The 16871-nt window shown below is 50.4% G+C and overlaps 3 protein-coding genes and 4 pseudogenes across 3 annotated transcripts; 3 read left to right on the plus strand and 4 right to left on the minus strand.

Annotated features, from left to right (window-relative positions):
- Positions 1 to 261: 261 nt before the first annotated feature.
- Positions 262 to 1902, plus strand: SAPIO_CDS1951 (annotated as a pseudogene; the record flags this gene model as incomplete).
- Positions 1903 to 2010: 108 nt separating this feature from the next.
- SAPIO_CDS1952 lies at positions 2011 to 2802 on the minus strand (annotated as a pseudogene; the record flags this gene model as incomplete).
- A 2351-nt stretch (positions 2803 to 5153) lies between these two features.
- Positions 5154 to 5756, plus strand: SAPIO_CDS1953 (annotated as a pseudogene; the record flags this gene model as incomplete).
- Positions 5757 to 5995: 239 nt separating this feature from the next.
- SAPIO_CDS1954 (Subtilase) lies at positions 5996 to 8582 on the minus strand (the record flags this gene model as incomplete). Its single annotated transcript, XM_016785106.1, has 3 exons — positions 5996 to 7066; positions 7255 to 8367; positions 8430 to 8582. 3 exons carry the CDS (start codon positions 8580 to 8582, stop codon positions 5996 to 5998), a joined length of 2337 nt encoding a protein of 778 aa, XP_016645403.1.
- Positions 8583 to 9924: 1342 nt separating this feature from the next.
- Positions 9925 to 10191, minus strand: SAPIO_CDS1955 (annotated as a pseudogene; the record flags this gene model as incomplete).
- Positions 10192 to 11635: 1444 nt separating this feature from the next.
- SAPIO_CDS1956 (uncharacterized protein) lies at positions 11636 to 12128 on the minus strand (the record flags this gene model as incomplete). The annotated part of the gene is made up of 2 exons (XM_016785107.1): positions 11636 to 11965; positions 12036 to 12128. The coding sequence occupies 2 exons, from the start codon at positions 12126 to 12128 to the stop codon at positions 11636 to 11638; spliced, it is 423 nt and encodes a 140-aa protein (XP_016645404.1).
- A 3679-nt stretch (positions 12129 to 15807) lies between these two features.
- Positions 15808 to 16800, plus strand: SAPIO_CDS1957 (uncharacterized protein; the record flags this gene model as incomplete). The annotated part of the gene is made up of 2 exons (XM_016785108.1): positions 15808 to 16356; positions 16444 to 16800. The coding sequence occupies 2 exons, from the start codon at positions 15808 to 15810 to the stop codon at positions 16798 to 16800; spliced, it is 906 nt and encodes a 301-aa protein (XP_016645405.1).
- Between the last annotated feature and the right edge of the window lie 71 nt (positions 16801 to 16871).

The following is a 16871-nucleotide window of genomic DNA, read 5'->3' on the forward strand; positions in this document are numbered from 1 at the left end:
CACCTCGGAGAGATCGAGTAGGGGGTCTACGTGTGCCTTCAGGGAATGGAAACTCCGGCAATATCAACGGCAAATATTCCCCCGATTAGAAACGAAAATTAGACAACCGGGCCAAGCACGGCAAGAAATTAATGCCACGATCCCAAAACGTTCCTCCCTCTCGGAAATAGGCTATAAGATACCCATAGCTTGGGGAGATCATGGATGCTCATCCAAGTGCCCAGTCTCATTCATTCTCAGTGCCTCGCGCTTCCTGCAATCATGGGTGTTTCGACGCGTCGTCCATCAAGGGCGCTGTTAGGTATTATCCTTGGCTGGGTCGTTCTCGCCGCGACGATAACTGGCCTCAGAATTGACGTCCACACTCCCACATTCAATGGACTGGCGATACGATCCATCGCGGCGAGACAGGATGATGGTACTGGGGATATCCCAATCGAGGAACCGGGTGATGTTGGAGTACCAAGCGATGGCGAGGATCCGGCCGAACCAGTCGGAGAAGCAGAGCCAGAGATAGAATACAATCCCCCACCAACCGAAGACCCATGGTACGACGCACCGGAAGGCTGGGAAGACGCCGAGCCAGGCACAGTCTTGAAGACAAGACCCGAGGGACTCGCGGACTGCCCAATTGCTTACTGCGCCGGAACATACCAATTCCTTTACAAGAGTGCCGACACTCACAATAACGATTCGTGGGCTGTCGCGACGATATTCTACTCCAACATCACTGCCCCAGGGTGCGACGACCCAGAAAACATGGATGACTGTGTCCAGGCGGTCGTGACCTACGACGTCGCCTACGACAGCTCGAGTCTCGACGGAAGCCCGAGTTACCTCATGCAATGGGGCGATCCGTACGGAGAAATGGTAGATCTTCTCAAGCGCGCGTACTTCGTCATGTTGCCCGACTACGAAGGACCGAAAGCGGCGTATTGCTCCGGACCACAGGCGGGACGTGCTACCCTCGATGCGATCCGAGGCATCAAGAACATCGGGCACGAAGTTGGCATCAAAACCGACACGGCAAAATACACCATCTGGGGATACAGTGGAGGAGCCTTTGCCGCTGGGTTGACGGCGGAGATGGCTGAAGAATATGCTCCCGAGCTGGAAATTGCTGGTGCCATTGTCGGAGGCACCGCGCCCAATATCACGAGTGCGTTCCTCAAGATGAACGGGCAAGACACCGCCGGACTAGTAATCAATGGTCTCATTGGCATCACGGCGCAGTGGGAGGAAGAGCGAGCGTTCATGATGGACAGGCTCAAGAAGGAAGGGCCTTACAATGCCACAGGATTCTTCCGCGCTACTGGATTTGCCTCCTTCTACGTGCTGTACGGATACGCTGGACAAGACGTTTACAACTATTTCGAAAACGGCGAGGAAGATATCCTCCAGGGTCCCATTCGCCAGCTTTTTGACACCGAAGGCGCAATGGGCATCCACGGAATCCCCAACATGCCGACTTTCATTTACAAGGCCGAGGTGGACGAGATGAGCGGCATCGAAGAGACCGACGTGATGGTAGATTACTTTTGCGAGAATGGTGCGAACATCTTGTACCATCGGAACTCACTTGGGGACCATAACAAGGAGCTATGGGCTGGGAGGCTGAGGGCTCTGGATTTTATTAGCAAGGTGTCGTTTGGAGTTGGCGAGATTGAGATTCCGGAGAAGGGATGCCTGATTCAGAATGTCACGGTTGATTTGCCGGATTGGAATGAGATTGAGGTGGGGAGGGCACTGAGGGGCGTAGCCCCAGCAGAGCCGGAGGAGTCAGGGGCACCAGGCGAGGAGGATGGAGGACCTGTTGGGAAACCTGTTGAGGAACCGGTCGAGCAACCTGTCGAAGAGCCTCGAGGAGGCCGCAAAAACTGCAAAGGAACTAAGAAAATCTGACAGGGGGTTGGCGTAGGAACCGGTTTGACGAGCCTGACGCACTGCCCGGAAAATGGAAGTAGTCAATTTACGTTATTATTGTCCACGGAGGCGCGAGTAGAGAAGACTTCAAGATTCCATCTCACCGCGCGACTCCTCCGTATCTGCAAAGTAATTTGTAATTCCGTCAGGATCCTCAAGCCAAACAAATCTGACGGTGAACCCAGGAATGGTCCCGACCTCCTGGTCGATGGTGACACCCTGACGCCTCGCAAGATCCTGGACTTTCGTCACATCCGTGACAACATACTGAATCCCAGCACTCCCGGTGTCAGCTGGCAAACTCTCTCCAAAACTCCTCAAACTGACGTATGTCGCTCCATTTCGGAAGATGTGCTTCGTCGTCTTGAACCGCGAGTCGTACTCTGTCCCGACTTCCTTGAGGCCCAAGAAGTCGCGATAGAAAGGCAAGCTAACATTCAAACTTGAAACCACCATCCCGACTTCCATTTCCTTGTACGTCGTCCCCTCCTCGTCTCCTGTTATGACGAGTTCCACAGCCTGGCCCGATGGATCGTTGACCACGGCACTCTTTTTGCAGCCCATCGCCGGAAGCGAGCAAAACTCCTCGAATACAGGCGCAGGCAGCCCTGCCTCGGTAAAATTCTTAGAAAGAGCGCCTTCGTCGCGGAAGAAGAATGTCCAGAGCCGTAAGCCGGTAGCATCTTCCACGCCGCCATCAACGTAGACTCTATCTTCGGCACGCCTCGACAGTTTGAGCTGCGACGCACCAGCTTGCATCCTCCACACTTCGGTATCGTTGCCGACGTCATAGGTATCAAGGGGGTCAAATCCCAAGACTTGTGTATAGAAATTGTACATGGGCTCGGAATCGCCTATGAATCGTCTAAAGGTGTTCATGGCTGGCATCCACAGAAGGGGGCCCACTGATCGATTCTGACAAGATAGTTTCGCCGCTATCGCCATTGGAAAAATCATGAGAATAGCCGCCAAGGCCACGGTCTGTGAATGGAAGAGGGCCATTTCAGGAGAAAGACATCGGCCAAGCTGGATCTGGTCACGTCTGCCGAGACGTTTTCTGGGGAGGTTGCCCGTACATATAATACACTCCGCACAGGGAGAGGGAGGTCTTTCTAGGCCATCTCCATCTGAGTGCATGCGCTCTTCAAACGAGCCCAAGCGAGCCTGCAGCTTAATGTTGGGTGTCCAATTACGATTAACAAATTAACTATCGTACTTAGCCGGCAATCCTAACCTGCATGCTGACGCTGATGGGTAAACAGACCTCCATACTTTAACCTCTGGCACTGTTCCGACGAAGCTCTAAAAATAGCGATCACGGCCCCCTCCTTAGTGTTTGTGCCTATGCACGACGAGATCGTAGTTGGCAAACTTTCCAAATTCCTGCTGTGAACAACTGATGGACAAGGAGAGGGAATGCAGCTTCACACTAGGGAGCCTTCCTGTTTGCTCTGCATGTGTATCAAAGACTCGAAGAGGCATGAGCACCCTCTGCCAAAGCTGCCAAGCAAACTCACCCCTCTGCAGTCGAAGGCCATATTCGAATCCCGCCCTTTATGCAAATTTCAATGCTGGCTAGAGCAGCGAGGGAAAGCGCGTGAGGCCCTAAGAATCTCGTAATGGCGGAACCCGACCGTGTCTTGATATATGTTTATCAAGGCGGCCTAATAATTCGTACCAGCTTTACTGAAGTGTGTGTTTGATATTATGTTTGTGCAAACGGCGCAGGGACCTAATGAAATATCTTGAGCATCTCCGCTGTCAGAACGAAAACAAGGGCTGATGGTCTAGAGGTATGATTCTCGCTTTGGGTGCGCTAAGCGCTGGGTTGCGAGAGGTCCCGGGTTCAATCCCCGGTCAGCCCCCACTGTTTTTTTTTTCCAGTTTTTTCTTGCATGTTCCTTGCTTCGGGCTGTTAAGGTGTATCAACGCTGTTCTCTCGATTCAAATTCCACCTCTCCAAAAGACACACATAATTGACTCTTTTTTTTTTTTTTTTTTTTTTTTTTTTCCCTTGCGAGCCATCATCTCAAAAGACTACGGAGTGACCGCAATACATCCATCCATCGCCAGGTAAGACGTCGCACTTAGAGAAGAACACACCTTTCTCGCTGTGTCCGTGCTCGCCGCTTCTTCTCCCTCACAATCGCTCTCTTCGGCCCCCAAAGCGCAGCTCTCGCCGCGAGCACAAAGACCTCGCCCACGCCCTCTCCTGTAAAGCTGGAGCACTCGAGAAATGACAGCGCTCTTATTTTCCGTGCCAGGGCTGATCCGTCTGACGTAGCTAGAGCCACCTGTTTGGCAGGAGTGGGCTCGCTCAATTGATCCCCGTCGCGTTTGTCCTTGCGAAGTCCAACTAGAACTATCGGCACGCCAGGAGCACAATAATCAAGCTCCGGTATCCACTGGATTCACCATCTCTCCGGTTAGCGATAGGACACCTGTCCAACGTCAAATGACTTGATGGGGACCTGCGTACCTTCTCCTCGACGAGGTCAAAAGAAGCCGGCCAGTCTACGGCGTAGGCAACCACAATAACACTGGCGTGCGGATATTTCAAGACCTCCAGCCTATTCCACTCGAAGGGCCCAGGCGTATCCCACAACCGGAATGATACTTGGATTTCCCTAGCGTCCTCACCCAGTGTAGTACACTCGTACACGCCTGCCGGCTGCTCGTATGGATGTTCCTGCCAATTCTTAGAATCTCGTCGCCTGTGTTCTAGTCGTTCCCATTGAATCTCACTTCTGGAGGATATTTTCCCTGCAGAGCAGCTTGGAGCAGAGACGTCTTGCCGATCCCGTCAGCGCCAACAAGCACAAGCTTCTTCGTTATCCTTGTTTCCGACTTGGTTTCATCACTCGTCGACATGTTGTACCGTCACAGTCCAGGGCTAGCTTGGTGTCCGAGGCAGAGTAAGGCGAAGCTCGAAAGATGAAAGGATGATATCTCGCTTTCGGGGCAATAATCGTCCGACGCTTTGATGATTTCCTTCGGTCTAGGCACCAGCATTTAAACCAATTATCGACGAGTTCACAGTTTCGCTCCATCCCCTTCATCTTAGCTCTAAAGACCACCTCAACATGGCCCGCTCTCTCTTTAAAACAATCAAATAAATTATTAACGCGGCAGACTGTCTACAGAGGCAGACATTGCCCAACAAAACCAGTTACACACAACCCTCGTTTCCTTCGTGCCCTACCTACCAAGCCTCGGCACTTGTTGTCACAATGCTGCGTCTTCCTTGGCCTTTCTCCCGCCAGAGCCAAGAACAAAGCCCGAGTCCAGGCTCAGGCCGTTCAACTGACTACGGTTCCGGTACCGAGCACTACTGCGACTTCAATCCCTTCGTAGACTCAAAAACGGAAACACAACGCGTTACCTTCGGCGCCCACTCCACCACTGTGTATGGCCACCCATCAACCGGGGGCATCCTTGTGCTGGAGCGCTGTAATTCGGTCGACCTCTCGTTCTTAGGCCTTGCGCGATTTAAGACCGCGTTGCGCTCTGATGACCCCGATGAGGAGGACCGCCACTGCGCGCTCATGCGACAGCTCGGCGCATGGTACTTTAGAAGCGCTACGGATTACGATTACGCGTCATTCGGGTATAGGGATGATTTAGATCGGAGGAAGATGATAGTGGCGGCATGGCCGCAGGGCGGAACCGGCGTGTGGGTGCTGGTGGCTAGGACTGCCCTTGATGGTGCTGAGAAGGGCTTCGGTATGATCCGGAATGCTACAAGTATGGATGAGCGGTGTGAGGTGGTGCAGAAGCTAGGTGGCAAATTCTATAGCGACCCTAGGGATTGTCCAGATTTAGACCTCAAATGAAGATGTAAATGCGGGCGGGTCGGCGTCATTAGTCGGAACTGGAAGTGCTCTAATATTATGTACATAGAATCTCACGCCTCCCAAATGATAAGTTAATAGCTTTACCGCCTACCTTGCCTCAAATCTTACTTACTTACTGTATAGACAACTGCTAACTCTTTTCCGTCCCCTCGCTCCATTCCACTGGTGCCACCTTTTTCTCCATCACAAACTTTATTTAATAAGTACTTATCTCCGTTCTACTCTCGATTAACATATCGAATACGGAACTCGATACTTTCATAGCGGTCATAATCTGAGAGATTGTCCCTGTCACCATAAACCCTTAAGGCGAAAACACTTAGGCGGTACCGTCCAGGTGGCACCCACTGTCCGTTGGCTAACTGACCAAACCAGCTCTCGTACCAACCAGTTGCCGCATTTTCGTAAATTGGGTAGCCAAGGATATTTCCTAGTGTCTGTAAGCCCAACCCATTATCTTTAATAGCTTGGAACCCTGGATCTACACAGACATTCAGTGGCGTAATCTCCAAACGCGTCTCCGGGCTGCCGAAGGTAAGCCACATCGACAGCATGGGGCCAACTCCGGGAGGGGTCATCGTATCAGTAGTATTGCGGACGGGCCGGGCCCATTCAGGGTGCTCATCGGGCACATATAATTGGAACGTAGTACGATTGGCGACCGGCCAGGCGGCTTCTTGCCAGTCGCTGCGAGAGACATAGATGGTATCATTACGCTCTGTAGGGAAGACCACGGCTGCCCTCATCGCACCTGCGGCACCAATATAGGGAATAGAAGCAGTTCTAGCCGGCTCGCTCCCGCCCGTGACAGTGTTTAGGTCGATCCAACCGGAATACAAAGGCAGTAAGGTTGGATCAAGGCCATCTGGTAAACCGACAGTAACAGTGACGATGGCCCTAGAGCCAGGCTTGAGGGAAAATGACGAAGGTTCAAAACTCAAGCTCGCAAAGATCTGATGTCTATCAGGGTTTGACATGCGGTATATAGGCCATGTTGTATCAACCGATAGAGCTGGTGTGTGAGACAAATTATATGTCGCCGTCGACTTCCCGGTGTTTTCAACAAAGAATGTTGCCTGGGGCACGAAGTGCTCTGTGTCGTTGAGTGATAGACTCTGTACGCTGAAAAGCACCTCGGCATGCACTGCGTCATACGCTTGCAACATTCCAGCTCCAACCTGGGGTATAGGCGAATAGTGGTAGCCATCATTAAAACTGTAATCGAGTGTGCGTTTTGCTGTTGCAGACAACAGCTTGCCAAGGGTTTCCGGGTCTTTGGTACCTCGAGCCTATTAAGGAGGTGAGGCCGTTAGCAAGTTGCGGTAAACACGACAGATGGTTTAACACCCGTTTCTAAATAGGCTGGAAAGATATGGTATGGATAAATCGATGTTAAAATCGTCGGGAAGGAAAAAAAGGGAGAAAATCCAAAGACAAGGGGACCGATAGAGAGGGGTTAGATAAAAAGTCAGTTTACCTGTGACACCAGCGCAACTATAGCAGCTGCAAGTGGAGTTGCCATGGATGTACCAGACATAACACCATATCCACCTTGAGATAGCGGCAGGGTTGAAAGAATATTGCCTCCAGGTGTGCCGAATTGTGGCTTCATCTCAAGTTCATAGCTGGGTCCCCACGAGGTGAAGTAACTTGCACCGCCCCCTGAGGTGTTATTTGTATAGGTTACCACCCCGGTGTCATTGTCGTAGGAGGGGATAGTAAGACTGTCGAAAGATGAGATAGAGAAGACACCCCGCCCCGAAGAAGGCGAAGCGACTGAAAACGCTGTAGGGGCCCCATCGTTACCGGCGGCAAAGATGCATGGCACGCCGGCTGCCACGATGCGCGAGACGATGACAGCCAGGGCCTGGTCGCTCCAGCCATTCACGATGCCGATAGAGCCAGTGATAATGTCACTCCCATCTTCAAATGCCTGGAGAATACCAGCCACAAAGAGGTCCTCACTGCTATAATCGTGGCAGCCGAATACCCGATACATGCCGAGCTTAACGTCGGGAGCAGCACCAGTAAATCCCAGCGGGTTTTCCATAGCTGCAATAATACCCGAAACATGCGAGCCATGACCGCTACATTCCTCCCAGGGGTCAGAATCAGGGATTGGCGTGTTATAACCGTTGAAGTCATCTCCAGCGAGGTCTGCGCCATATTCTATGAGGCAGCCCTCGCCAAAACAACCGCCGAGAGCAGGGTGCTTATAGTCAACACCTGTATCAACGATGCCGATGCGGTATCCAGCGCCGGTATAGCCTTCGGCACGCAGCTTGTCGACCTGAGTCATTACGTGCGGAGTAAATGTGTCTTCCTCTGCACGTCGTCTGACCTCCGACAGAGGCATGCCTTCGGCAGTCCAAGATATCTCGGCGTTAGGTGCAGGAATTAGCGATACAGGCCACAACTGCTTGACTCCCGGCAGCTTGGTGATGTTCCTGGCAAGACCTTCGATGTCTCCATCAGAAGCGTTAAGATCGATTGACACACCGCGGAAGATGCTAGACTTGAAAGTCCTGCGGTGCTGGACACTCTGACAACGATCATTTGAGGCAACCTTGTTCAAGAATATCTTGTCATTCTTTTCAGACAATGGTCAGTACGAGACACCGGAGCAGATGGTCCATGCAATAGCAGGCTTACCTCGTTCTCCTCGAGCTCGACAATGTATGCACCCTGGACGTGTTTGTTCTCCATGACCGCTACAGCATTGCCACCTGCGGCCTGTGCCGCTGCACCGGACACAGCAGCAGCGACCGCGACTAGCGCCGTAAGGGCGGTTCTCACTCGAGCCATTGAAAAATGAAATAGTAATGAACGAAATGGTAATGAACGAAATGGTAATGAACGTGATGGTAATGAACGTGATGGTAATGAACGTGATGGAATGATGGTAGTTAGCAAGATCACGTCTTGTCTGGATATGGTGACGATCCCTCGTATTTATACGTAAAGCTTCCTCCCAGTCTAGATATGCCCTTCTGCTCCTCCCCGCTGTGAACCCTGACTATCATTTCGAAGTGGCCATAGCGCTATGGCTAATCAAGCATGTTTTGCTATGTTTGTGGAGAACCTTTAAAATTTCTTAAATCAATAGTTACCTTCGTGATTCTTACTAGACAACCGACAAGGTTGCTTATAGGAAAAAGGGAGCGGACTAGTAGTACTATGTCATACCTTTAAGGTGCATTTTTTAGATTATGCTGTTGTAGATGCCAGGATACCCCATATCTATCTTAGGTAATGTCCAAGCATGATGGTAGGATTTGCCATCAAGGTATGAAAGCAAACTCCCTCCGCTATCTCAATAAGTCCTAGCCTAGAATGCAGCTCGGAAATTAGATATAGTTATCATCGAGTGAGAACCTCGTATAATTAGACAGTGGATGCAAGAATAATGCAGCTATTACTGTGACGGGGGAAAAAGGTAAGCGGGTGATAGGTAGTGTTGCAGTCGTGACCACGGCGGACGGTTGTGGAAGAAGTTTATTCCGCACGTAGCCCCTGACGATCGCTTCTCCGCTATCCGCCGGGTGGCTGCCTACGGCCGGCCTCCCATTACTTTTTCTGCCGTGTCTTTCTGCTTCCTGGACCTGCATAAAGGTCGGCCCGTGACACTTTTAACCTCACCTAGAAGTTGGCCTACGTTCTTAAAGGCTGGGCTTCTCCGAATCTACCGGACTTGCTGACACCGGAGCGTAAACCGGTTGGCTCTGATTGGAGCTGATCACAAGGTGATGATATAGTAACAATGAGCCACTTCTATATTGCTCTTTACAAATTATAAAGTTGTAAAGAAGTCCTTCTACATTTATTTAGTAGTAGTACCGTGGACATAGATTTGCATATCAATGAAATACTACTTGCGTAAGATATATCATACGAACTAAGTAATTATAGTTGCTAGATATAGACTTCACTAGAGTATTAAGGGAAAGTCAATTTGGACTCCTTCGTATATTTATCGTGTGAATGCTAGCTATGATATTTAGGACGGTGTGTTGAACTCGCCCAACCATGGTAAATCAAGGGGGGAGAATAAAGAAGGACTAGGTTTCGAGTTAGCCTTCGTTTTAGTATTATATTGTAGATAACAATCTCGCCCACCCCTGTTTTGGTATGTGCTGCGGCTCTTTCATCAATGCTCCAAGCAGTGGTACTCGGCGTTGCCGCCGTTGCAATCATCGGTGGTATGGGAGCCGTGGCAGAAGTGCCGGTTGAAAACATCGGTACCCTCAAGCGACGTGGGGCAGCAGAACTCGCAGCCGCTGGGGTTATGGATTTGGCAACCATGCGCGGGAAGTTCAGCGATGGCCGCATTGCAGTCAGCTCGTCGATGGAGGACGCCACCGAGGGCCTGAGAGACTAAGGCGCTAGCGACCACGAGGATATTAAGGGCAATCATGATGTACAAGAGTAGCAGGGACTTGGAAAGCTTTCTGAAGTTTGGGGTTTTTGACTTCAGATTGCGAAGGATAAGATTCGGTGCTTCTTGATTATTTACATTTCTCTTCACGCTTCCCCTCTCGACTTCAGATGGGAGTTCACTCTGCTTTTATACTCCTCTCCCTCTCCATCGACCCTCCTCTCCATCTACCTTCCTCTCGATCTACCCTCCTCCCATGACGAAAATTGAAGCCGACTCTCGACGCCGAATCCTTCCTGTAACGATAACTCGATAGAGGAAAAATCCCACGAACACATGCACTTTTGTCGCGTTTCTGGCTTGAAGAGTTACCTTGATAGAACTAGGTGGGATTGGGATCCTTCCGTGGGACAGAAAAGTGATGTTTCTGGCCGGGGATCGTCCGAAGCCCAAACCCTGCTTTCTCGAGGACCTTGATGTCCACCCTACCTCTTTCCCAAAGGGGCTTTATGTTTAAATTAAAAAGTAAAGCTGTCTCGGATAGACTTGTAAACACGGAAATGGAATTTTCTGCCAAGGGCATTCTCTCCCCATGGTTATCAGCGGCTACCAATCGATAACTCGGTCTCGCCCATCAAGGTTCACAAATCACGACGCCAAGACAGGTGTGCCTCACATCATCCTGCTATACGAGGTGACAATCACAACAGGCCTTCCCAATTTGGGACAACCATTACCACGAGATATGGCATCCCACGTGGAGTCTGCAATTGAAATAACAGCATCCCGCGTAAGCTCTGCAAGGTTGAATCACGGAGTTGCGCCTTGGGCTGCCGAAGGATTATATATTTCGCCGTCCAGCTTCCCGTCTCGCCCACGCCACCCCTTCGTCTCTCAACGCGATCCCGGATCTAGACAAGAGCTTTTCTCCAATTGAAAGCCGACAACACACCATTCTAACGATGGCTTCTCTCGGTATCTGTGCCCTAGCTGCTCTAGCCTTGCAGCAGGCATTGCTAGTGTCTGCGTTGCCGCAGGGAAAGTGAGTAGATGAAGAAACCCGCCACCTCTATGACCCCGCGTTGTGTGGAGACTGACCAGTATTGAAGTCCAACGGCTACCTGCACCCCCCACGATGATCACTGGCATTGCCCTCCTGGTGTCCCTGAGCCTACAACCCCTCCTCCTCAGGAGACCACGCCTACGCTTACTCCTAGTTCTGCTTGTGTTCCGACCGTGAGCACCGAGTACGGTGTTGCCACGACGGTCACGGACGTCAGTGTCTATCTCTCTTGGACCAGTTCTTTGGGGAGTTATGCCTCATCCCACTCTCTGACCGCAACTGGTTCCTATGTTCCATTGTACACAACGGTTGTCACATGGACCGGCGGTCTCTACACGGCGGTTGTATCTTGGGACAGAGACATTCTCGAGCATGCAGGGTACAGCATCACATCCACCGTGCATACGGTCACATGTGAGCCTACATCCGAGCCCACGTCAGATCCTGAGCCGACTGGGACATGCTCTCCCCACGGTGATCATTGGCATTGCCCTCCTGGTGTCCCTGAACCGACGACCCCTCCTCCTCAGGAGACCACTGATGGTCCTGAGCCGACCGAAACTTGCTCTCCTCATGGTGATCATTGGCATTGCCCTCCTGGTGTCCCTGAACCGACAACCCCTCCTCCTCAGGAGACCACTGATGGTCCTGAGCCGACCGAAACTTGCTCTCCCCACGGTGATCATTGGCATTGCCCTCCTGGTGTCCCTGAACCGACGACCCCTCCTCCTCAGGAGACCACTGATGGTCCTGAGCCGACCGAAACTTGCTCTCCTCATGGTGATCATTGGCATTGCCCCCCTGGAGTTCCTGAGCCTACAACCCCCCCTCCTGGATCTTCTCCTACAGGAAGTGAACCTCCCGTGGTTACAGCTGCGGCAGGAACTGTTAAATTCTCTGCTATCTTGGCCATTGCTATGGTCTCTTTTGCTTCTCTCAGTGCTGTTATCTAACAGTGTATTTTCTTCTAAGTGTTAGGGGCCTTGACAAGAGGATATCACCCCATTAATTTTTAATTCTCTTACATATTAGAACTTGTTGAGGAGGGTGTCTGTCTCTCTTCCCTCGAGAGTTTTAGATATTTTATTAAAATTATTATCTCCCCTTCTATACTAATTTCTAACTACTTCTACTTGCTTCGACTTGAAGACCATTCTTTAAAATCAATACTAATTCGCCAGAATGAAGTGGCAGAATGGTTTGAATTAAGAAGTGAACAAATAGGAGATTCTCTAGTCAGACGCGAAATGTTACGTGAAAAGAACTGCCAGCTGAAAAACAGCTGGCAGAACCGACCAAACACAGGTGAGAACTGGCAGCGCCAGTTGTGCGTATGTAATAGAGAAGGGAAAATGGGTATGGAATCGTCTGCGTGTACAAACGCCATACATAATACCTTTGTAAAGTTCATCCTCCCACAGAATATAACGCCTGGTCTATGTCGTGTCACCCATATTGCCAGGAGGGATAGGGCCAGATTCCAAATTCGCTTTATCCTGAACTTTCCTGGTGCCGGACATATCGCTATGTAAGTCTCAGAGTTCGCTTTGTAGCAGATTTTTTCCCAAAAATTTCCCCCCCTTCGCAAAGGACGATGTGACCTACTGGTCAAATGAGATCATCACAATTATCTCGCATCCTGGTCTCCTAGCATTGCAATGAAGATAATTACTCATTCAATTCTTAGTCTTCGTGCTGTTAAGATCCTTGACTTTATGTCGGCAGCGGCACGAACCGCCTATCTATTTGGTTTAAAGTTCCTAGCATTAACACTATCACAGCCTTATGTATTCGATTTCGGCTTGCTGAAAAGAATCTCGACGCGTATAGTTAACGAGGTGGATGGCATCATACGCGTGACGTACGATGTTTCCAGTAAACTTCCTGGTTAGTCGCTCTTTATTGTTTCTTTCGCCCCTTGGCCTCGTCAAGCTGTGCAGGAACACAGACATAGAGCTAATCGAGTTGTAATGCAGGATACCACTTCGTACTCTTACCTAACAATCTCAATGGGTTGTTTGCCTACTGCCGGCGTTTGGCTTAGACTCTTTGAGTTGGGTCACTAATTTAGCGGCACCACCTTATCCTGCCACTCACCTTCGTCAAAAACTTGTAATGGCGGGGACTCGAGTCCCTTTGCTCCATCCCATACCCGTTGATGCAGTGGGGAAGGCAGGTTTCGGGTCTTGGAACGGTAGACCTAAAAAAATTATTACGTTTTCACAGCTCTAACCTATCGCATAGGTATGGGCTCCTTGAATGGAAGTGGAAGACACTTGGACTTACTGATCGATATATGTAACGATGCATCAAGTTGGCATGATACATAGCTATGAAGTTGGTAGAACCCTGGGCGACTAGGTGGCTCTCCAGTCTCCATTCACACTCCATTACTGCCCTCGAGAGGAACAAATGGACGGTGCTCTATTGATAGATGAAAGGTCCCTGAAATTTGGGGGTTTGAGGATGTCGAGATTTGTGCATTAAACTGCACCAACTGGAACGAGATTCGGGGATTGTTGAATCAAGACGTTCTTTTTGGTGTTAGCTCCCATTGGGGAACTGGTTATGTTGTATCGAAACACCCTCTAATAGCGGCTCGTCGTTTTGCCCCCAAGCCCAGTACTCCATGAACTCTGCCCATCTGTGCTGTGCGTGCCTCGTCCATGCCCAAGCTTCTTTCCAAACGCACAAATCACAGTTTCTTCCACCTTTTTTTTTCAATCCCCAATTGACCAGCATACTCACACTTCTCTTCATGTAACGCTCACGTCACTCCACGGTTAGACAGCACGTCCAATCCGCCGACGTCAGCCGATCCCTACCCTTACCACCTACTATCACCATCCTTCCAGCCCATTCAACAAATCTTCCTCATATACAAATGCAATGCCTATGGCGGGCAGAACTTCTCTGGCGCGGCACACTCTCAACCATCAAAAAGAAGCAGCAACTCTGTGACACCTACGGCGTTGTCTTCTATAGACGCGATCTTCCTTCTCGTCATCCAACATTACACGACCGCAGACTCACCGAATCCGAAGCCGGCTCTAATACGCCGTCTTCTGCGTCTGGTGCGGCCTATAGTAAAACCTGGAAACGGTGCTATATCGCTTGTAACTGGCGTTGGGAGCTGAGGATCAAGTGGAATGGTGTGAACCTCTGTGCCTCCTGTTCCAAAGCCGAACAGCCTTGTGAGTATAAGAGGCCCTCTGGGCGGCTTAGCCATCTACCGTCCCAATTTCAAACTACTAAGAAAACCATACCAGTAAAGGCCATAAAGCCTCCGCGTGCAAGCTAGTTTGCTACCCCTCGGAACGTATATAAAGCTGGGCTCTGAAGCTCAACGGAGTCTTCCCATGATTGTAAGGGGAGTCGGATCGCTCTACTACCATCGTTGATTTCTCTTATGGGTCCTTTCTGTTCAATACCAAGTTCTCATGAGACCGGGACAAATGCCCAACCCATTGCGGGAATACAGTCATTGATGATCCGTGTGAATGAGATGTTGCCACGTTCCATCTGCCCCGATATATTTAGTGTTTGCTACCACAAGGAGACATCAATTGATGGGGATCTTCTACTGGCCAGTCCCAACACATGAATAACTATCCGGGGAAAAAAAGAATACGTCCCTCCAACGATTCAAAGACATGCAAAGGGCGTTTCGACACCCCCCATGCTCCAGCCCATGACTCGGAGAGCCCGAACTTACTATTTCGGCTGTTGCAACTATTCGCTCTAGAGCCCTGCAAACTTCTCGCGGGCCAGTCCTGCAAACATACCGATCATATCATGGACGATTAGGGGCCCGATGGGCATATCTTAGGGCACTGCAACTGATTTGGGGTTTTTCATGTGCCAACGACATCCTTGACCAGCCCTCCTTTCAAGGGTACATCCAGTTGTAATTCAGGAAAATGGTCTACGGAAGGGCAGAGAGGTGCAAGTCTTGCTGTCAAATGAGATCTATCACACCAATCATGAAGGTGTTGGCGAGGTGCATTTCATCTCAAGGACACAAAAATGCAGCAGTCCAGGCGCGGAATCAAGGTCACCCGTCCCAATAGATCAACAAGACCAATGGCTATATAGAATGCGCGGTCTAGATCCTGTTTGAAGTGAGTCACTTTTCTGAAATTTGATAGCCGGTGTTCTAAATGAATCCAGATCTTCCCACTTTATTCTTCCTCCCAGCCTGCCGTGCTATAATGGCTCGACGTTTAATTCGTGGCAATTCCCATAGCCTCTGCCATCAAGTCCACGGCTCCTGCAATCGGGCATCAACAAATGTGCAGCTGCAACGACTGCAGTTCATTTCTGTCTGAAGTATATCCTGATACCATTGAACGTGCCAGGAGAGACTGTGATGTGATTATTGCCACGCCCAAGTCTTTTCCTTTTAGTTTGGGTCACAATCTTGGGCGCAATGTACAAGGCAGCAAGAGTTGGATTTCCTTAACATTTTGGATCGCCACTGAATGATAAAATGATGTTAGGAGGGCTTTCTCCCCTCGAATTTGCTTTCATATCATGGTTTCTGCTTCCCCACCGGCTTCTCACCTCTGACTGCCTTATCAATATTTGAAACAATGGATCTGCTTTCATCTATTGGCAAAACTATAGCTACGGTTACTTTGGCCACCATTCCAGTTGCCGCCGCCGCCGCCGCTACTATTGGCGGGGCCGGGGTTGCTGTAGTTGGCGCCTTCGGCGCTGGCGTGGTTTGGGCGTCCCTCCACATTTCTCAACAAGTACATGACTGGGCCAGGATGGGACAGAAATCTTCGCGTACCAAGCCGATTTTCGAGGACCTGATCTTGCATGAAAGGCAAGCAGAGGGTCTCAGTCCTAAATTTCGACACATCGCTGTCTGCGGAGTTGCTGGAAGTGGCAAGACATCTCTTGTCAATGCTCTGAGAGGTCTACGAAACGGCCAGCCGGAGGCCGCGAAAACAGGGGTTGTTGAGACAACACTGTCTCGTTCTAGCTATACCGCCCACTCCAGTATCGATTCCCTCGTTATCCATGATATCCCTGGTGCCGGAACGCAGAGTATCCCTGCAGCCGAGTACTTCTATACGCAAAAGCTATACTTGTTCGATAGCGTGCTGATCGTTCAGGGAGAACGGTTTGGCGAGGTATGTATACAAAATGCTCATCGACTCAAGCGGGCCTTCTAATAGTCATCACTACATCGGCTGACACGTGAGGATGGACATAAATAGATCGAGATTGAAATCATCAAGGCGTGTATCCGTCAACGCACGCCCTTCGCTGTTCTTCGCTCTCGATCCGACGAGTTAATCGCTCGCGTCGCCGATGATGAGGGCCTTGAATTCGCCGACGCTAAGGCGAAGCACATGCGTGTTTCAGTCGAGGCAGTGATGAAGGAGTTGATGAAATCCGGCCTCCCTACCAATGGCTTGTTGGAACTCTTGAGGCTTGTCGTCCTGGTAAACAAGAATGATCTGCGCCAATATGTGATTAAGGGGATCGAGGAGTGGCCGAAGGAGCCGAGAAAGAATGAAATCCAGGAAAGAAGCCTGCTGAAATACCTGGGGAAGATCGAAAAGCCTGGATGAGCCGAAGCGCCCCATAATGGCGATTGCATAGGCCCGGGGATATCTTGGGGGCGGGGATGGAAGAGGACCAA

This window comes from Scedosporium apiospermum (assembly GCF_000732125.1).
Source record: "Scedosporium apiospermum strain IHEM 14462 chromosome Unknown SEQ_SAPIO_0077, whole genome shotgun sequence".
NCBI classification, from domain to species: domain Eukaryota; kingdom Fungi; phylum Ascomycota; class Sordariomycetes; order Microascales; family Microascaceae; genus Scedosporium; species Scedosporium apiospermum.